A 13,225-nucleotide genomic window follows, 5' to 3' on the forward strand; every position below is an offset into this window, starting at 1 on the left:
CGGCGTTCAGGATCCCCTGATATACCCTTGGCAAGGGGCTCCGGCTGACATTGACAGGACACACGCCGCTGCCTCTTAGCGCCCCGCCCACTCCTTGCATCACGGGCGCGTGGCTCCGCGGGAGTCGTAGTGCGGCGGCTGCCAAGTTTGCCCGCGGCCCCGGTTGCCGTCGGACTCCATATCCCAGGAAGCTCGGCGGGGAGGGTGTGCGCGAGGGGGCGGGCGCCGGGGAGCTGGCGAGAGGCTCCGCACAGTCCGGCGAGGGCTTCGGTGGCGGCAGAAGCGCTGGGCGCCGGGCAGGCTGCGCTGGGGCGGGGCGCCGGTGTTTGGGTTTCCCTCCTCCCCTTTCCGTCTGGTGCCCGGCGGCCGCGGGGGACGGCGAGAGGGACATGCAGGCGGAATCGGGAATCGTGCCGGACTTCGAGGTGGGCGAAGAGTTTCACGAGGAGCCCAAGACCTACTATGAGCTGAAAAGCCAGCCCTTGAAGAACAGGTGAGGGCCAGCCCCGCAGCGCGCCGTCCTTGGCGTCCCGGGCACCAAGCCCGCCCCGCCTCCCGCCCCGCCGGTGTGCAGGGGACCCGCGTGGAGCACCTGCAGCCCTTTCCCAGGCTTTCCCCTTTCTGCCTGCGCGCCGTCTCCAGGGGCAACTTTCCTCCCTCTCCCATCCTTGCCCTTCCTCTGCCCCTCTCATTCCCTCTCCCTCCGTGGGTGTCCAACCCCCCCCCCCCCACCACCACTCCCTCTTCCCATTAATTTCATCACTTTCCAATTCTGTCCCTTTACTCCCCCTCCCATTTTAGCCTCCCCCCCCCCGTCCAAGGTGTTCCCGGTGCTGAAGGAGCCCCTCCCCCCCACTTTCTCTTTTTCAGGTTCTGGGGGGGGGGGGGCGAGGATGTCGAGTCCTTTACTGCCCAGTGGAAACTGTCCCCAGATTGTCACCTTGGCTGTTTTGGCCCTGACACCCGGGGGACGGGGAAGGGGGGGCTTTCCTGTGCCTCATTGCTTGTGCTGGCACGGCCATGCCTTCTGCCAGAGCAGAGGAGGCTTGGCAGACTTGGGCGTGAGGTGCCAGAAGCGTGCCTGGCAAAGCGGCGCGTCAGCAGCTGGTAGACTTGTGGCTTTCCCTGCAAAAGTGGATTCTCTATTTGACCAGCCGGAGTGGCCCTTTGAAAAGGAGTGGGAGAGAGAAGAGGGGAATGTTACAGAAGAGGGGGGGGGACGACGGACACAGCGGGCCATGCGCTGGCTGTTTACGCGGTGTACTGCTGAATCAGGATGTTTGTGTAAAAAAAAAAAAACGCTACCCACCACTTTAAATATATATGTATTGAAAAGAAACCTCCTTTGCAGTCGAAGTGATAAAGGCCGCCATTTAGTGAGTGGCCCCTGCCATAATAGCAGTTTTGTTTAGCTTGTTTGGGCGAGGGAGGAGGGGCCAAGGCCTGGTGGCTGGTATTATGTAAAGGGCATTGTTGGCTATTCTCACCAGAGGCATTATTTGGCCTTGGCGGGGGGGGGGGGGGGGGTTACAGACTTCCACTAATAGTTATATGGGTATGAAACAGAGAGCGAGAGAACTGTTCATCGTTTTGTTGGGGGAACGTGCTGGGCAGGCTGGTCGTCTTTTGGCTCACAAGGTTGCTGTCATGTGCGATTGTTCGGTGCCTCCCCGTAGAGTGGTTGTAGGGATGAATATATACATCGGGCCAGCAGGGATCTCAAAGGGTTCAGATGGGCTAGCCTGTGCTATATTAGAGCAGCAAGCTAGAGAGACGGGGTTGAAAAGCTCAGCAAAGGACACCAAAGCTTTACTTGTGTTCTGCGAATGCATATAGATATACTGTGCACTTTCATTGTTGACACAGCTTACTAGATTGTAGCTTGAAAGCATCCTTAGATATGGCCTCTGGCAGAAATTCTTTTTTCAAGTACTCAACACCTAAAAGGGCAGAATGGTTAGAGTAGACTTTTTTTTTACTGTTGAGGAACGCCTGAAACATTCTTCAGGCTTTGAGAAACCCCAGAAGTGGGAGAATCGTGCATTTATGGTTGAGAAGCATAGCTGTGCACACACCCACCTGGGACCCCTCCCCTTCCCACCCCCTCCAGGCCCATCATTGGCCATTTTGGGAGGGGGTGTGTGTGGGTTGGTATGACCATATATGGTCATGTCACAGATAAATGTTTAACAAATTAAAAAAAATATATAAAAAATTAATTCCCACCCATCCGGGAAAACCAGGGCTTTCAAGGAACCCCAGGGTTCCATGAAACCCTGTTTGAGAAAGCCTGGTCTTGAGTCTTGTCCTAGGACCATGGAGTTATAGAATCATAGAGTTGGAAGGGACATCCAGGGTCATCTAGTCCAACCCCCTGCGGAATGTAGGAAATTCACAACTACCTGCCCACCCACAGTGGCCCCAGTTCTTTGCCCAGATGATGCTCCCCCCCCCAAAAAAAACAGAATCCCTGGCCAAGAAGCCTGATGGTGGACCTTTGTTGAAATCACTTTCTCACAATCTAGCCTACTTTACAGGGTTGTTGTGAGAATAAGAGGAGGGAATAAATTTGTATATGACCCTTAGCTCCTTAAAGCAAGGCTGGGATGAGAATGAGATAGAGATGGGTACCTGGCCATTTTACTTTTCTAATTGTGAGTCCACATTCAGGGTTATGGTGTAAAGCTACTTTCTTCTGCTTGTTCGGATATTCTGCATGACTGCTTAGTTAGCAGGAAGCTTATATCTCTGTGTGTGCATTATTTTCCAGTTTGGTAATATACCTGAAAATAAACGCACTTACCGCTGTACATGTGAAGCATTGTTTCTTTAACTAGCCTTGATCACTAAAAGGAACCTCCATATACAGAAGCAGTAAATCTCTGAATACCAATGCTAAGTTATTAACATCTGGAGAAGGCCTTGACCTCTGTGTCTTCTTTCCTTGTCTGCTTGCCTGACATTCCAGGGGTGACTGTATATAACAGAATCCTGACTAGAAGGACCCCACTGGTCTGGTTCAGTGGAAGCCCTCATAATATCAAAGAGCACTTACTGAAATCTTGTGGATGCCAGCCAGAGAGGGAAGGGAAGACTTGGGTGTACAATCACATCATTTCATAATTTGGTCTATATTTCTTTGCTTTGTCTGTGAGGAAGGGGCAGGAAGAGCAGAGAGCAAATAATGTGCCTGACCTTAAAGTATGGAAAATCTAACTGTGCCACTAGGGCAAAGGCTGAGACTTCATAGAATTGATGGAGCAGCCAGGTTGACTGCCCCAAGTCTTTTTCTGTTGGCCCTGCAATTGTAATGACCTTCAGCCTGGTAAGCTTTTTTCTTTTCCTGTATCAAGAGCCAAGAAGTGATTTGAACCCTCTGTGTATTGCATACATGAATTAACAAAGGTTATGGTACAGTGTTTAAAAAAAAATAATAGTAATTCTTTGGGGGCATTTTTCTTCTTGCCAGCAATCTCTATCTGATGTGAAGGCAGGACAAGTGACTCTGTCTTATTTTTTATTTATTGATTGACATCTGTGCCGTTTGTTCACTGCCCTTCCAGAATAGCTGGCTCAGGGCGGTTTCCAACATTTGTATATGCAAGCAATATATAAACAATTTGTAACAACTCATTATTTTGAGGACACACTTAGAAGCAGTTTTCTTAAATTGTGTTGAAAACTTTGTACGCATCAAAATCAATGCAAGGATTGACTTCATCGGACGGATGTCATCTCGACTCTTGTCCTCAGAAATTGTGGAGAGAACCCGTGCTCCTATAGAAGGTCTGTGGTCTTTCAGGAATAGGGTCTTAGTACATTTTCATTAGGCAGGGCCTAATAGCAAAGTTGGAGAGTGACCAGATGGTGAAATGCTCAGTCTCTGAATCTCGTGAGGATTAAATTAATATATGAGGAACCAGGAGAGAAAGTCATGAAGAAAGAGAAGAAGGAAGTGGAGGCATTAAGGTTCTCTCACAACCCTTCTTCTGTGATGCCTGCTGCAGAGAGCAGGCCATTAGCATAACAACACACGTGAGCCCTGCCTTTTCTCCAAGGAGTTTGGAGTGGCATATCCGATTCCCCTCTATTCTTCTTTATCCTCCAAGCTGTCCTGTGAGGTAGGCTAGGCTAAGGCTTCGTTCACACACTGTTGGGGAATGCATCCTCAATGCACAATAGCAGTTGTTAACAGCTGTTTAACACAGGAAAATCCAATCACAAACCATTACAATATTATTATTTAGAAGAAGAAGAAGAGTTGGTTCTTATATGCCACTTATCTCTACCCGAAGGAGTCTCAAAGTGGCTTACAGTCACCTTCCCTTTCCTCTCTCCACAACAGACACCCTGTGAAGTGGGTGAGGCTGAGAGAGCCCTGATGTTACTGCTCTGTCAGAACAGTTTTATTAGTGCTGTGCTGAGCCCAAGGTCAAGCAGCTGGCTGCATGCTGGGGAGCGGGGAATCAAACCCGGCTTGCCAGATTAGAAGTCCGCACTCCTAACCACTACACCAAGCTGGCACTTGGTTATTATATTTATTGCCCACTGCTTTCAGCAAAGCCATCTCATGGCGGGTTACACAATAATACAACCCCATGTAAAATACATAAATTACGCTAATCCCCCATTAAAATATATCCTGGCAGCAAAAACCTATTCCCCCCTCCATCCCGTTCAGCTAACTCCCTCTCTGTGCATCATGGCAATAATCTATGGGTGCTGTTGGTCCACTACCATATGATGATCTAACTTGGAGGGGCCCATCTGACCACTTGTGCCCTGACATGGCAGAAGAACTTCGTCTGGCAGGCCCTGCTGAATGCAAAGATCTCCTGCAGGGCCCTCAACTCTTCCAGGAGCTCATTCCACCAAGTTGGGGCCTGGACCAAAAAAGCCCTTGCCCTGGTCGAGTGCACTGAGAATGCATTATCCATCCGTGTACGAAAGCAGCCTTGGAATGAGTCTTTGGTTTCATGGCTGACTGTGCAGAAATCGGCCTACTCTGGCTTTCAGTGAGAGAACCTCGCACTTCACACAGAACGAGTAGAGTAATAAATACTGGTGTAAGATGAAGTAAGGTGATTTTACCCATGGAGATGGGAGTGGGTAGCCTGTGCGGCCTCTGCTGTTGTTGGCACAAAAGCAGCGGAGTATAGCCAGAACCTTATGCTTGACTATGCTATGTGGGAGGAGGTGCGGGAAGAGTGGAGAATTTTAATTTCTGCAGTCTCTCTTTGGGCTTGGACTGTGTTCTGAGGAAGGGTGGGATACTCAGCCCTGTGCCATAGCTCAGGGCCAGCCAATTCTGAGGTCTGTGCCAATGGAATGATGCCAGCAGCGGTACTGTACGAATGAGAAAGAGAAAGCAAAAGAAAGAGAAAAAGAAAACTGTGAGAGATGGAATAACACAATGGTAGGAACCCGATTATGAGTAGTAAATTTACAAATACCCATAGAAGAATTTAACATTAATACAAAACCACCAAACACAGAAAATTCCTTTTAATGCCATGTCATTGTCTTTAAAAAAAAGTCTGCGAGCAAACTGATACTTATAAAATCTCTCCAGTTCTAATACAGTTACCAAGTGGCATAAAAACCAACCCTATGTAGTAACAACTTAGTAACCAGACAAAGCATGTTCATAAGTGAGAATTGTTGATAAAGTAGCACTGTGGCTGGATAAGATGGGCCTCCAGTAACTCCCCATTTCAGTTTTATTACCACTGCATTACTGCATCTCTCACAGTTTTCTTTTTCTTGTTTCTATTGCCCACCTCTGTGACATCTGTTTATTTCTAGCAGTGGGGCTATGCTGGTTTATTCCAAATTCTGTCACATCTATTACTGGCATAGTTTTGAGATCGTCATATGGCGTCCCGTAGAGATGCCAGTGTCCAGGTAGGACCTGGGGATCCCCTGGAATTACAGCATTTCCAGACTACAGAGTTAATTTCCCTCAGAGAAAATTGATATTTTGCACAGTGATTCTATGATAAAGCAACCAGATTGTCCCACTTTTGGAGGGACATCTGGCAAATTGTACTTAAGTTGAAATTAAAAAATAGATATTACAATACTATTTTTGCCTTCTATGCGTTCTATGAAGCTTTTTGTTGCTCCATATGGACCAAATTTTTAATCAAGAACCCCCCCCCCCCCCCGGTCAATGGTGTCCCGCTTTACCAATGTTAAAATCTCGTCATCTTATTCTATGACAATGTACCTCACTGAGGTTCTTATCCTCACTAGGTTCCAACCCCAAATTTCCAGGAGTTCCCTAAACCTTCCCCCCTCCCCCATCTCACCAGCAGCCAGATAAAGCTGAGTCTGGAAGAAGGAGCCACCAGATGCTGATAGCATCAGGGAAGGTTTTCTAAAACTTTGGAAAGCAGAAGTCATGTCCTGTTAAGAAACTGCATGCCGTAATTATGAAGCAAGAGATTGCTCTGTATTGAATCTAGCGGCAGTAGTCCTATGTTGAAAATCTCCTGAGGATAACATGGGAAGCCTATCTAAGCTCTGAGAAGGCATGTAATAGACTCATCGTGGTCATTGGGATGTCTCCCAGTATACCACAGCATCGCTATCATGGTCTCTGATTGACTTGACAGTCATCCTGGAACACATTTATTTCATCTCCATTAGTCCCACGGGAGACAAATACGTTATACATATGCCCAGCCTCCCATCCTGGCTTCCAACCAGTAACCCAGTTGTTCTCCTGAGTGATGGACTGCAGTGGTCCCCAACCCCCGGTCACTAGACCGGTCCTGATCCGTAGATCGGTCGGTACCGGGCCGTGGTTCCTCCTCATCCCCCTCCCCGGCTGCTGCCTCAGGGGCTGCCCTGCCACTCTGCCACTGGCACACCTTTGGTGCTCTCCAGCGGCCACCATGGCTGGGGCTCCCCCTCGGAGTGGCACTGTGCAGCTGCTGCTGGCAGCACCCCCAGTGGGCGGCGGGAACTCAGGGGCGCTGTCGGGAAAGCACATGGCTCAGGCAGCGGCGGCGACGTCCCTCGGCAAAAGACTACCACCCCCCGGGCCTCAGTAAAATTGTCAAGCATTGACCGGTCTCTGCATCCATTCCTCATTCGTTTTGCTCTTAAACATGCCAGCTTTCTCAGTAATCAAGAAGTCCTCATTGTAGAAGAGCAATTAGGGGTGGGGTGTGAGTGGGAGCCTTCTGTCTGTCTATAGCCAGAAACAGATGGCAAAAAAGTGAACACTGGTATAGCTTCTGGAGAATGGTGCTTTATTCAAGAGCACCAGCTGACCTGCAATTGTCCAATGGCATAGTCCGAGTGAGGTGTTGAAACCACCGTGCTTGTTATTGGTTCTCCAAAGACTGTTTGCAGCAATCTTTGTTTTATATATTTGAGACCTTGCCTAATCTAAACTCCACCTTTCTGCCTTCCCAGAAGCAACAGTGCTCTTTATCAGTGATAGGGTTGCTGACAGTTTTACCACAGCAGTTAGAATGCTTGTAAAGATTTCATTACATCACTCAAGTGTAGCCAGTGGCTAAGGAGACTTGCTGATAGGCTGGCCTTTTTTTTAACCTTGGTGTATATGGTTATAATTATTACAGTCTCTGCCCTTAAAAAGTAATGTTGGAAACAGTTCATATTCTGGAAGGCTCTTTGGCTGAGGTTAGATCTATGAAGTTAGATAAACGAAGCTGGTTTTGCAGCAGATATTAGCAGTAACACTGATCTGTTTTTGAAGCTCTTCGCCATGCTGATAATTAAGACCAGCTTAATGGGATTGGATTTGCTTTCGATATATTGGGTAATCTTGCTGTAGGTGACATAGTGTTTTTCAAATCAATGTGATTTCCCCCCACCCCCAATAAAGGATCTTCGAACGTTGCAAACTCTTGGGTAGTTCTGCACTGCCGTTTGTTCAGGCTACTGTTTATATCTGTTCCAGTTGTGCAAGAAGTGGAAAATATCCTTTATTTAGAACAGGTCACATGTGCTTATATTGAGGAACAGAGCTAACAAGCTGAGTCTTAGGGGAACAGAAGTGAAATTTCAGGAAAGGCTATCTTTCACGGAAAAACATCAGCCACCTTATAACGAAAGCACATCCTTGTACTTAAATGTCATAGATAGAAAGAGGATTGTTGTTCTTACCTGGGTGGCTCATGGTATACAGACTTCATCAGGTCTCGGAAGCCAAGCAGGGTTAGCCTTGGTTAATACTTGAATAGGAGACCACCAAGGAAGTTCAGGGTTTGCTCCTCAAAGGCAGCCAATGGCAAACCACCTCTAAATGTCACATGCCTTGAGAAACCTATAGAGTCTCCGTAAGATAGCTGCCACTTGACAAGACTTTTCACCATCAGGAGGATGGTTTAAAGGAGAACTTTTAGCACATTAGCCTGACAGTGTAGCTTACTCTAGACACAGTACCAAGCTTCACCTGAAGAGGTGATCTCTGGCTCACAAAAGCTTTTGCTGACATGTTATTAGTTGTTAAGGAAGGTGCCACTGGGCTTTTGTTTTATTTTGCTACACAAACAGGCCTTGTGCTCAGACACCCACCCCCATGCATGTGAATTAGAAATTGTGCTTGGGATAAAACTGTGGCTGAGAGTGAGAATGCCATCCCAAGGTTCTTCCCATAACGACAATCCCTAGTTTGTCATTCCATGTGCATGCAAGCCATAAATATAGGTATACCCGAGAGAAGAGTCTCCCAGCCTTCTAGAAATCAAAAGAGTTAAAGAATATTCAAAGAAAGTATACTGAAGTGTTTGGGGGAAAACTTTGGAACAAAAGCCTCTCAACATAGAAATTTAAGTAGCTGTGAAAAGCTTAAGAAACTCTTGTTAGCCTGAAACATAAGAACTAAAGTCTATGCATGTGCTAATTTTACCTCAGAGTTATCTATATCGAGTTACCATGGAAATTATACCCCTGATATCACATGACATTCCCCCTCTATGTTGAAATATTTTGTTAATTTGGACTAGGAAGGAAATCTTCTTTGCTCTCTAGAAAATCTATCCCCTTTCCTTGTCCGGAATGGAAGTCTCGATTTAACTACCCGCTCATCCTTGCCAACTTTCCCCAGTTCTCTTGTCTGAGTTAAACTGCTCTCCGTCAAGCCCAAATTGCATTCAGTGGTAAAGTTTCTCTCTGCTCAACTGATACTAACAAATCAGATTGCTTGGAGCAGCCTGTCACTCAAAGCTCTCTGTTTCTGTGAAGAATTAGCTCTTCACAGTCACTTATCTGTTTGTACAGCACTTCTAAGCTTTTAAAAGTACAGTCTGTCACAACACTACATATTAGATGAGCGCCTGGAGGCATCACTTCATAAAGTAAAGGGACTAATTCTCAGACCAGAAGTTTGACGCTTCAGTCCTTTCATAGAGCTGGGAAAGTAACTCAGTGAGGAATCCTCAACAAACAGACCTCAAGGCTAGAGGGAAAGGAAATGGCACACCACTTTGGAGCATATGATGGTTCAGTGCTTGGGCCAGGATGGCCTTGACTGTAAACTCAAGGATGCATAGCCAAGAGAATCATAGAATCATAGAATCATAGAGTTGGAAGGGTCCATACAGGCCATCTAGTCCAACCCCCTGCTCAAAGCAGGATCAGCCCTAAGCATCCAAGAAAAGTGTGTATCCAACCTTTGCTTGAAGACTGCCAGTGAGGGGGAGCTCACCACCTCCTTAGGCAGCCTATTCCACTGCTGAACTACTCTGACTGTGAAATTTTTTCCCCTAATATCTAGCCTATATCGTTGTACTTGTAGTTTAAACCCATTACTGCGTGTCCTTTCCTCTGCAGCCAATGGGAACAGCATCCGCCCTCCTCCAAACGACAACTTTTCAAATACTTAAAGAGGGCTATCATGTCTCCTCTCAACCTCCTTTTCTCCAGGCTGAACATTCCCAAGTCCCTCAACCTATCTTCATAGGGCTTGGTCCCTTGGCCCCAGATCATCTTCGTCGCTCTCCTCTGTACCCTTTCAATTTTATCTACGTCCTTCTTGAAGTGAGGCCTCCAGAACTGCACACAGTACTCCAAGTGTGGTCTGACCAGTGCCGTATACAATGGGACTATGACATCTTGTGATTTTGATGTGATGCCCCTGTTGATACAGCCCAAAATGGCATTTGCCTTTTTTACCGCTGCATCACACTGCCTGCTCATGTTTAATTTACAATCCACAAGTACCCCAAGGTCTCGTTCACACACAGTGTTACCTAGAAGTGTATCCCCCATCCAGTAGGCATGCTTTTCATTTTTCTGACCCAGATGCAGAACTTTACACTTATCTTTATTAAATTGCATCTTGTTCTCATTTGCCCATTTTTCCATTGTGTTCAGATCTCATTGAACTCTGTCTCTATCTTCCGGAGTATTTGCCAGTCCTCCCAATTTGGTGTCGTCTGCAAACTTGATGAGTAGTTCTTCCACCCCCTCATCTAGATCATCAATAAATATGTTAAAAAGAAGGCATTACTCTTCTGTATTCCACACTGTGGCTAGGTATGGAATGGGATTTGCTAGGCAGTTTTGACTAAAGTAAAATACAGTTGGCTTTTTCACTATACCTTCAAAAAGATCTTATTTGTGTGTCGCTGATACAGTTGTAACTACTTCTGGCTTACCTACCAAAACATAACTGTTCACACGAGTAGGCTACTCATATGAGTGCCACAACATTGAAAGAAGGAATATGGAAAAGTTATATTCCCACCAACGTGTTTAGAAAAAATGCACCTTCTGTGAATTCCCTCTCAAAATTCAACAATTACATGAGCATCTTTTAGAATGCATAAACTAGCTGCATCAACTAGTAAAAAATATCAGTGGATGCTTCCCTTATGACTCTTCAGAGTCATGCTGGTTGTGCATGGGCAAAAGGGATTTGTAGATATGTAAGAGTAGAGTGTGGAACACTTCAAAATGGAAGGGTTTCATCTTTACAGATGGGCATGAACTGGCTCATGAACTAAAGTTTGTGACAAATTTTGGGCAGTTTGTGGTTTACGAACTACATTCATGGTAGGTCAACCGGCACAAACTTTTCATGAACTTTTAAGCTATTCCTGGTGGTTCATGAATGAATACATTTCCATACTGTCTCCACTCAATCATAATGTTTGCAAAACTTCAAAGCAACAGGGGGAGCAGATGTCTTCAATCTTGGAAAGACAAATAGGCATTTGATATATGTAGGTTGCAATTTTGAACCTGCACCAGATAATTTCCACACATGCACTTTCCTGGGGACATCTATTTTTTTTGGGGGGGGGGTATAACTTGGACCCCTTAACTCCAACTTGCACATAACTTTGTGGACATGTGGAGAAGCAGCAGTGGGAGGTCGCTTGTGAACTTGATGTCTCAAGTCTGTTCTGTACACTCCTGAATCTGTGCCTGTTATTTCCCCCAAAAGTACTTTCTTGGGAACATCGCATTTGGGAGAATGTAACATAGACCCTATAAAATAAATCCTCCCTAAACTTGGAGGACAGATAAAGGGGTCAGATGGAGGTCCCTGGCAAGTTTGGTGTCTCTAACATGGTGGGGGGTTGTTCTACCACGTCATGAACCAAACCGGTTCATTTGGCAGCTAAAAGTTCATGATAGTTCATGGTTTGCAAACTGGAAATGCCATGAACCAAACTGCTTTTTCCAAGTTTGTGTCTGTCCCTACTTATCTTTCTGGTGATGGGTTTGTGCCATATTAATGAGCATCCAACAGCCTGCTTGGTTCCTGATTCTTACTTAACCCAAAGCTATTGTGATAATCCCCCTCATGTCTGTTTTGAGTTTTTCTGTGTGATCAGTCTGGGTTAGGATTTGAATGGGAGAGTGCCAGGATTTCCGGGGTCATTACGCAAAGGAAGTCAATGACAAACCACCTCTGATGTATCTTGCCTTAAAAGTCCTATAGGGCTGTCATAAATTGGCTGCAACTTGATGATACTTTACATGGGCGCACATAGGGTTGTCCATATCAAACTGATTATCAAGCCTGTGTGTGTGAGGACAGTTATGAGGTAGGTTGTGCCTCCTGACAAGCTATTTATATGAATGGTTGTGTTAAATGAACATGGTTATTTCTGCTGCATCTCCCCTTTCTTTCTTGCTTCGCTGGGCTGTGATGCAAGATATAGAATCTCCATGGCAAACGACTTCAGCCCTGCTAGTGTTGGGGCTTCTCTGCCAACAAGCTGAGAAACATTGCTCCTTTCCTTAGATTTGGTGACACCTTAGGTCCAAGGTAACTGTTTTGATTCTGCAGCTGTCATAAAAACTGAATAAGCAAATCAAGAGGTCTTCTACTCAAAAATGCCAGAGATTATTTAAAGGTTAATTTTAATAATACTTCAATCGTTTACAACTTCCATTCAGACTTTTCTGTGTTTGCAGTGTAGGAGTATAGAGAGAATAAACTGGAAGAACATTGTTCTTTGAGAACATGCTTACGTATGCAAACTCCAGCTGGCTGAATGTCTAGCTGAGGAGAGATACAAGCTATGCAGTGTTTCCAGATTCTCTGGAAACAAGAGTAGAAATTCTGGCCACTCTAATCTAGGGTCTTTAAAAATAATCTTAGCCAGAGACCTAACTGTGATTTTGTTCTTGTGTGATTTGTGATTATCATGGTTTCCAGTGGAATCCATGGGATTAAGTGCTTGGACTGGTTGGTAGCTGTTGGGTCCCCCAAGGAATGTTTCTTCTCCAGTCTCGTTGAAATGAGGCATACCCATTATCAGTGCTTGGGGAGTATTTTGGTCAGAATGCCTCACTGGAAAGCACCATAAGTTGCTCCAGCACTTAACCTTTAAAACAGTGGTTCTCAACCTCGGGGTTGGGACCCCTTTGGAGGTTGAACAACCCTTTCACAGGCATTGCAGCAGGGCAGCAGCTTGGTGGGAACCACTGTTGCCACTCCTCCTGAAGGCGCCTACCAATTTATATACAATCATGAACAATGGATCTTCATGCCATTGTTCAGTTTCGGTTTAATTTCTGGGAAAGAACACTTGCATAATTTTATGGTTGGGGGGTCACCACAACATGAGGAACTGTATTAAAGGGTCACGGCATTAGGAAGGTTGAGAACCACTGCTTTAAAAGAAAAAAGAAAATCTGGGATTGTGTATTCCACCCCTCATTTACTATAGTTCCTGGTTACACTGAAGAAAAACTGCTGACTGTTTTTCATAGACAACAGCAACTGAGA

The 13,225-nt window shown here is 45.8% G+C and overlaps 1 protein-coding gene across 5 annotated transcripts in view; it reads left to right on the plus strand.

The window, feature by feature from the left end:
- Positions 1 to 231: 231 nt before the first annotated feature.
- MITF (melanocyte inducing transcription factor) overlaps positions 232 to 13,225 on the plus strand; it is a 163,993-nt gene continuing 150,999 nt past the window's right edge. For 2 of the 5 annotated variants that reach the window (XM_077325149.1, XM_077325150.1), the window contains exon 1: positions 233 to 493. In XM_077325149.1, coding sequence (XP_077181264.1) covers positions 390 to 493 — 104 coding nt within the window. In that variant the 5' untranslated portion in view covers positions 233 to 389. Of the gene's footprint in view, positions 494 to 13,225 lie in introns of all 5 variants that reach the window. The other 3 variants (XM_077325152.1, XM_077325153.1, XM_077325151.1) reach the window with 2 other exon arrangements.

Source organism: Paroedura picta, chromosome 3, assembly GCF_049243985.1.
Source record: "Paroedura picta isolate Pp20150507F chromosome 3, Ppicta_v3.0, whole genome shotgun sequence".
Lineage (NCBI taxonomy): Eukaryota > Metazoa > Chordata > Lepidosauria > Squamata > Gekkonidae > Paroedura > Paroedura picta.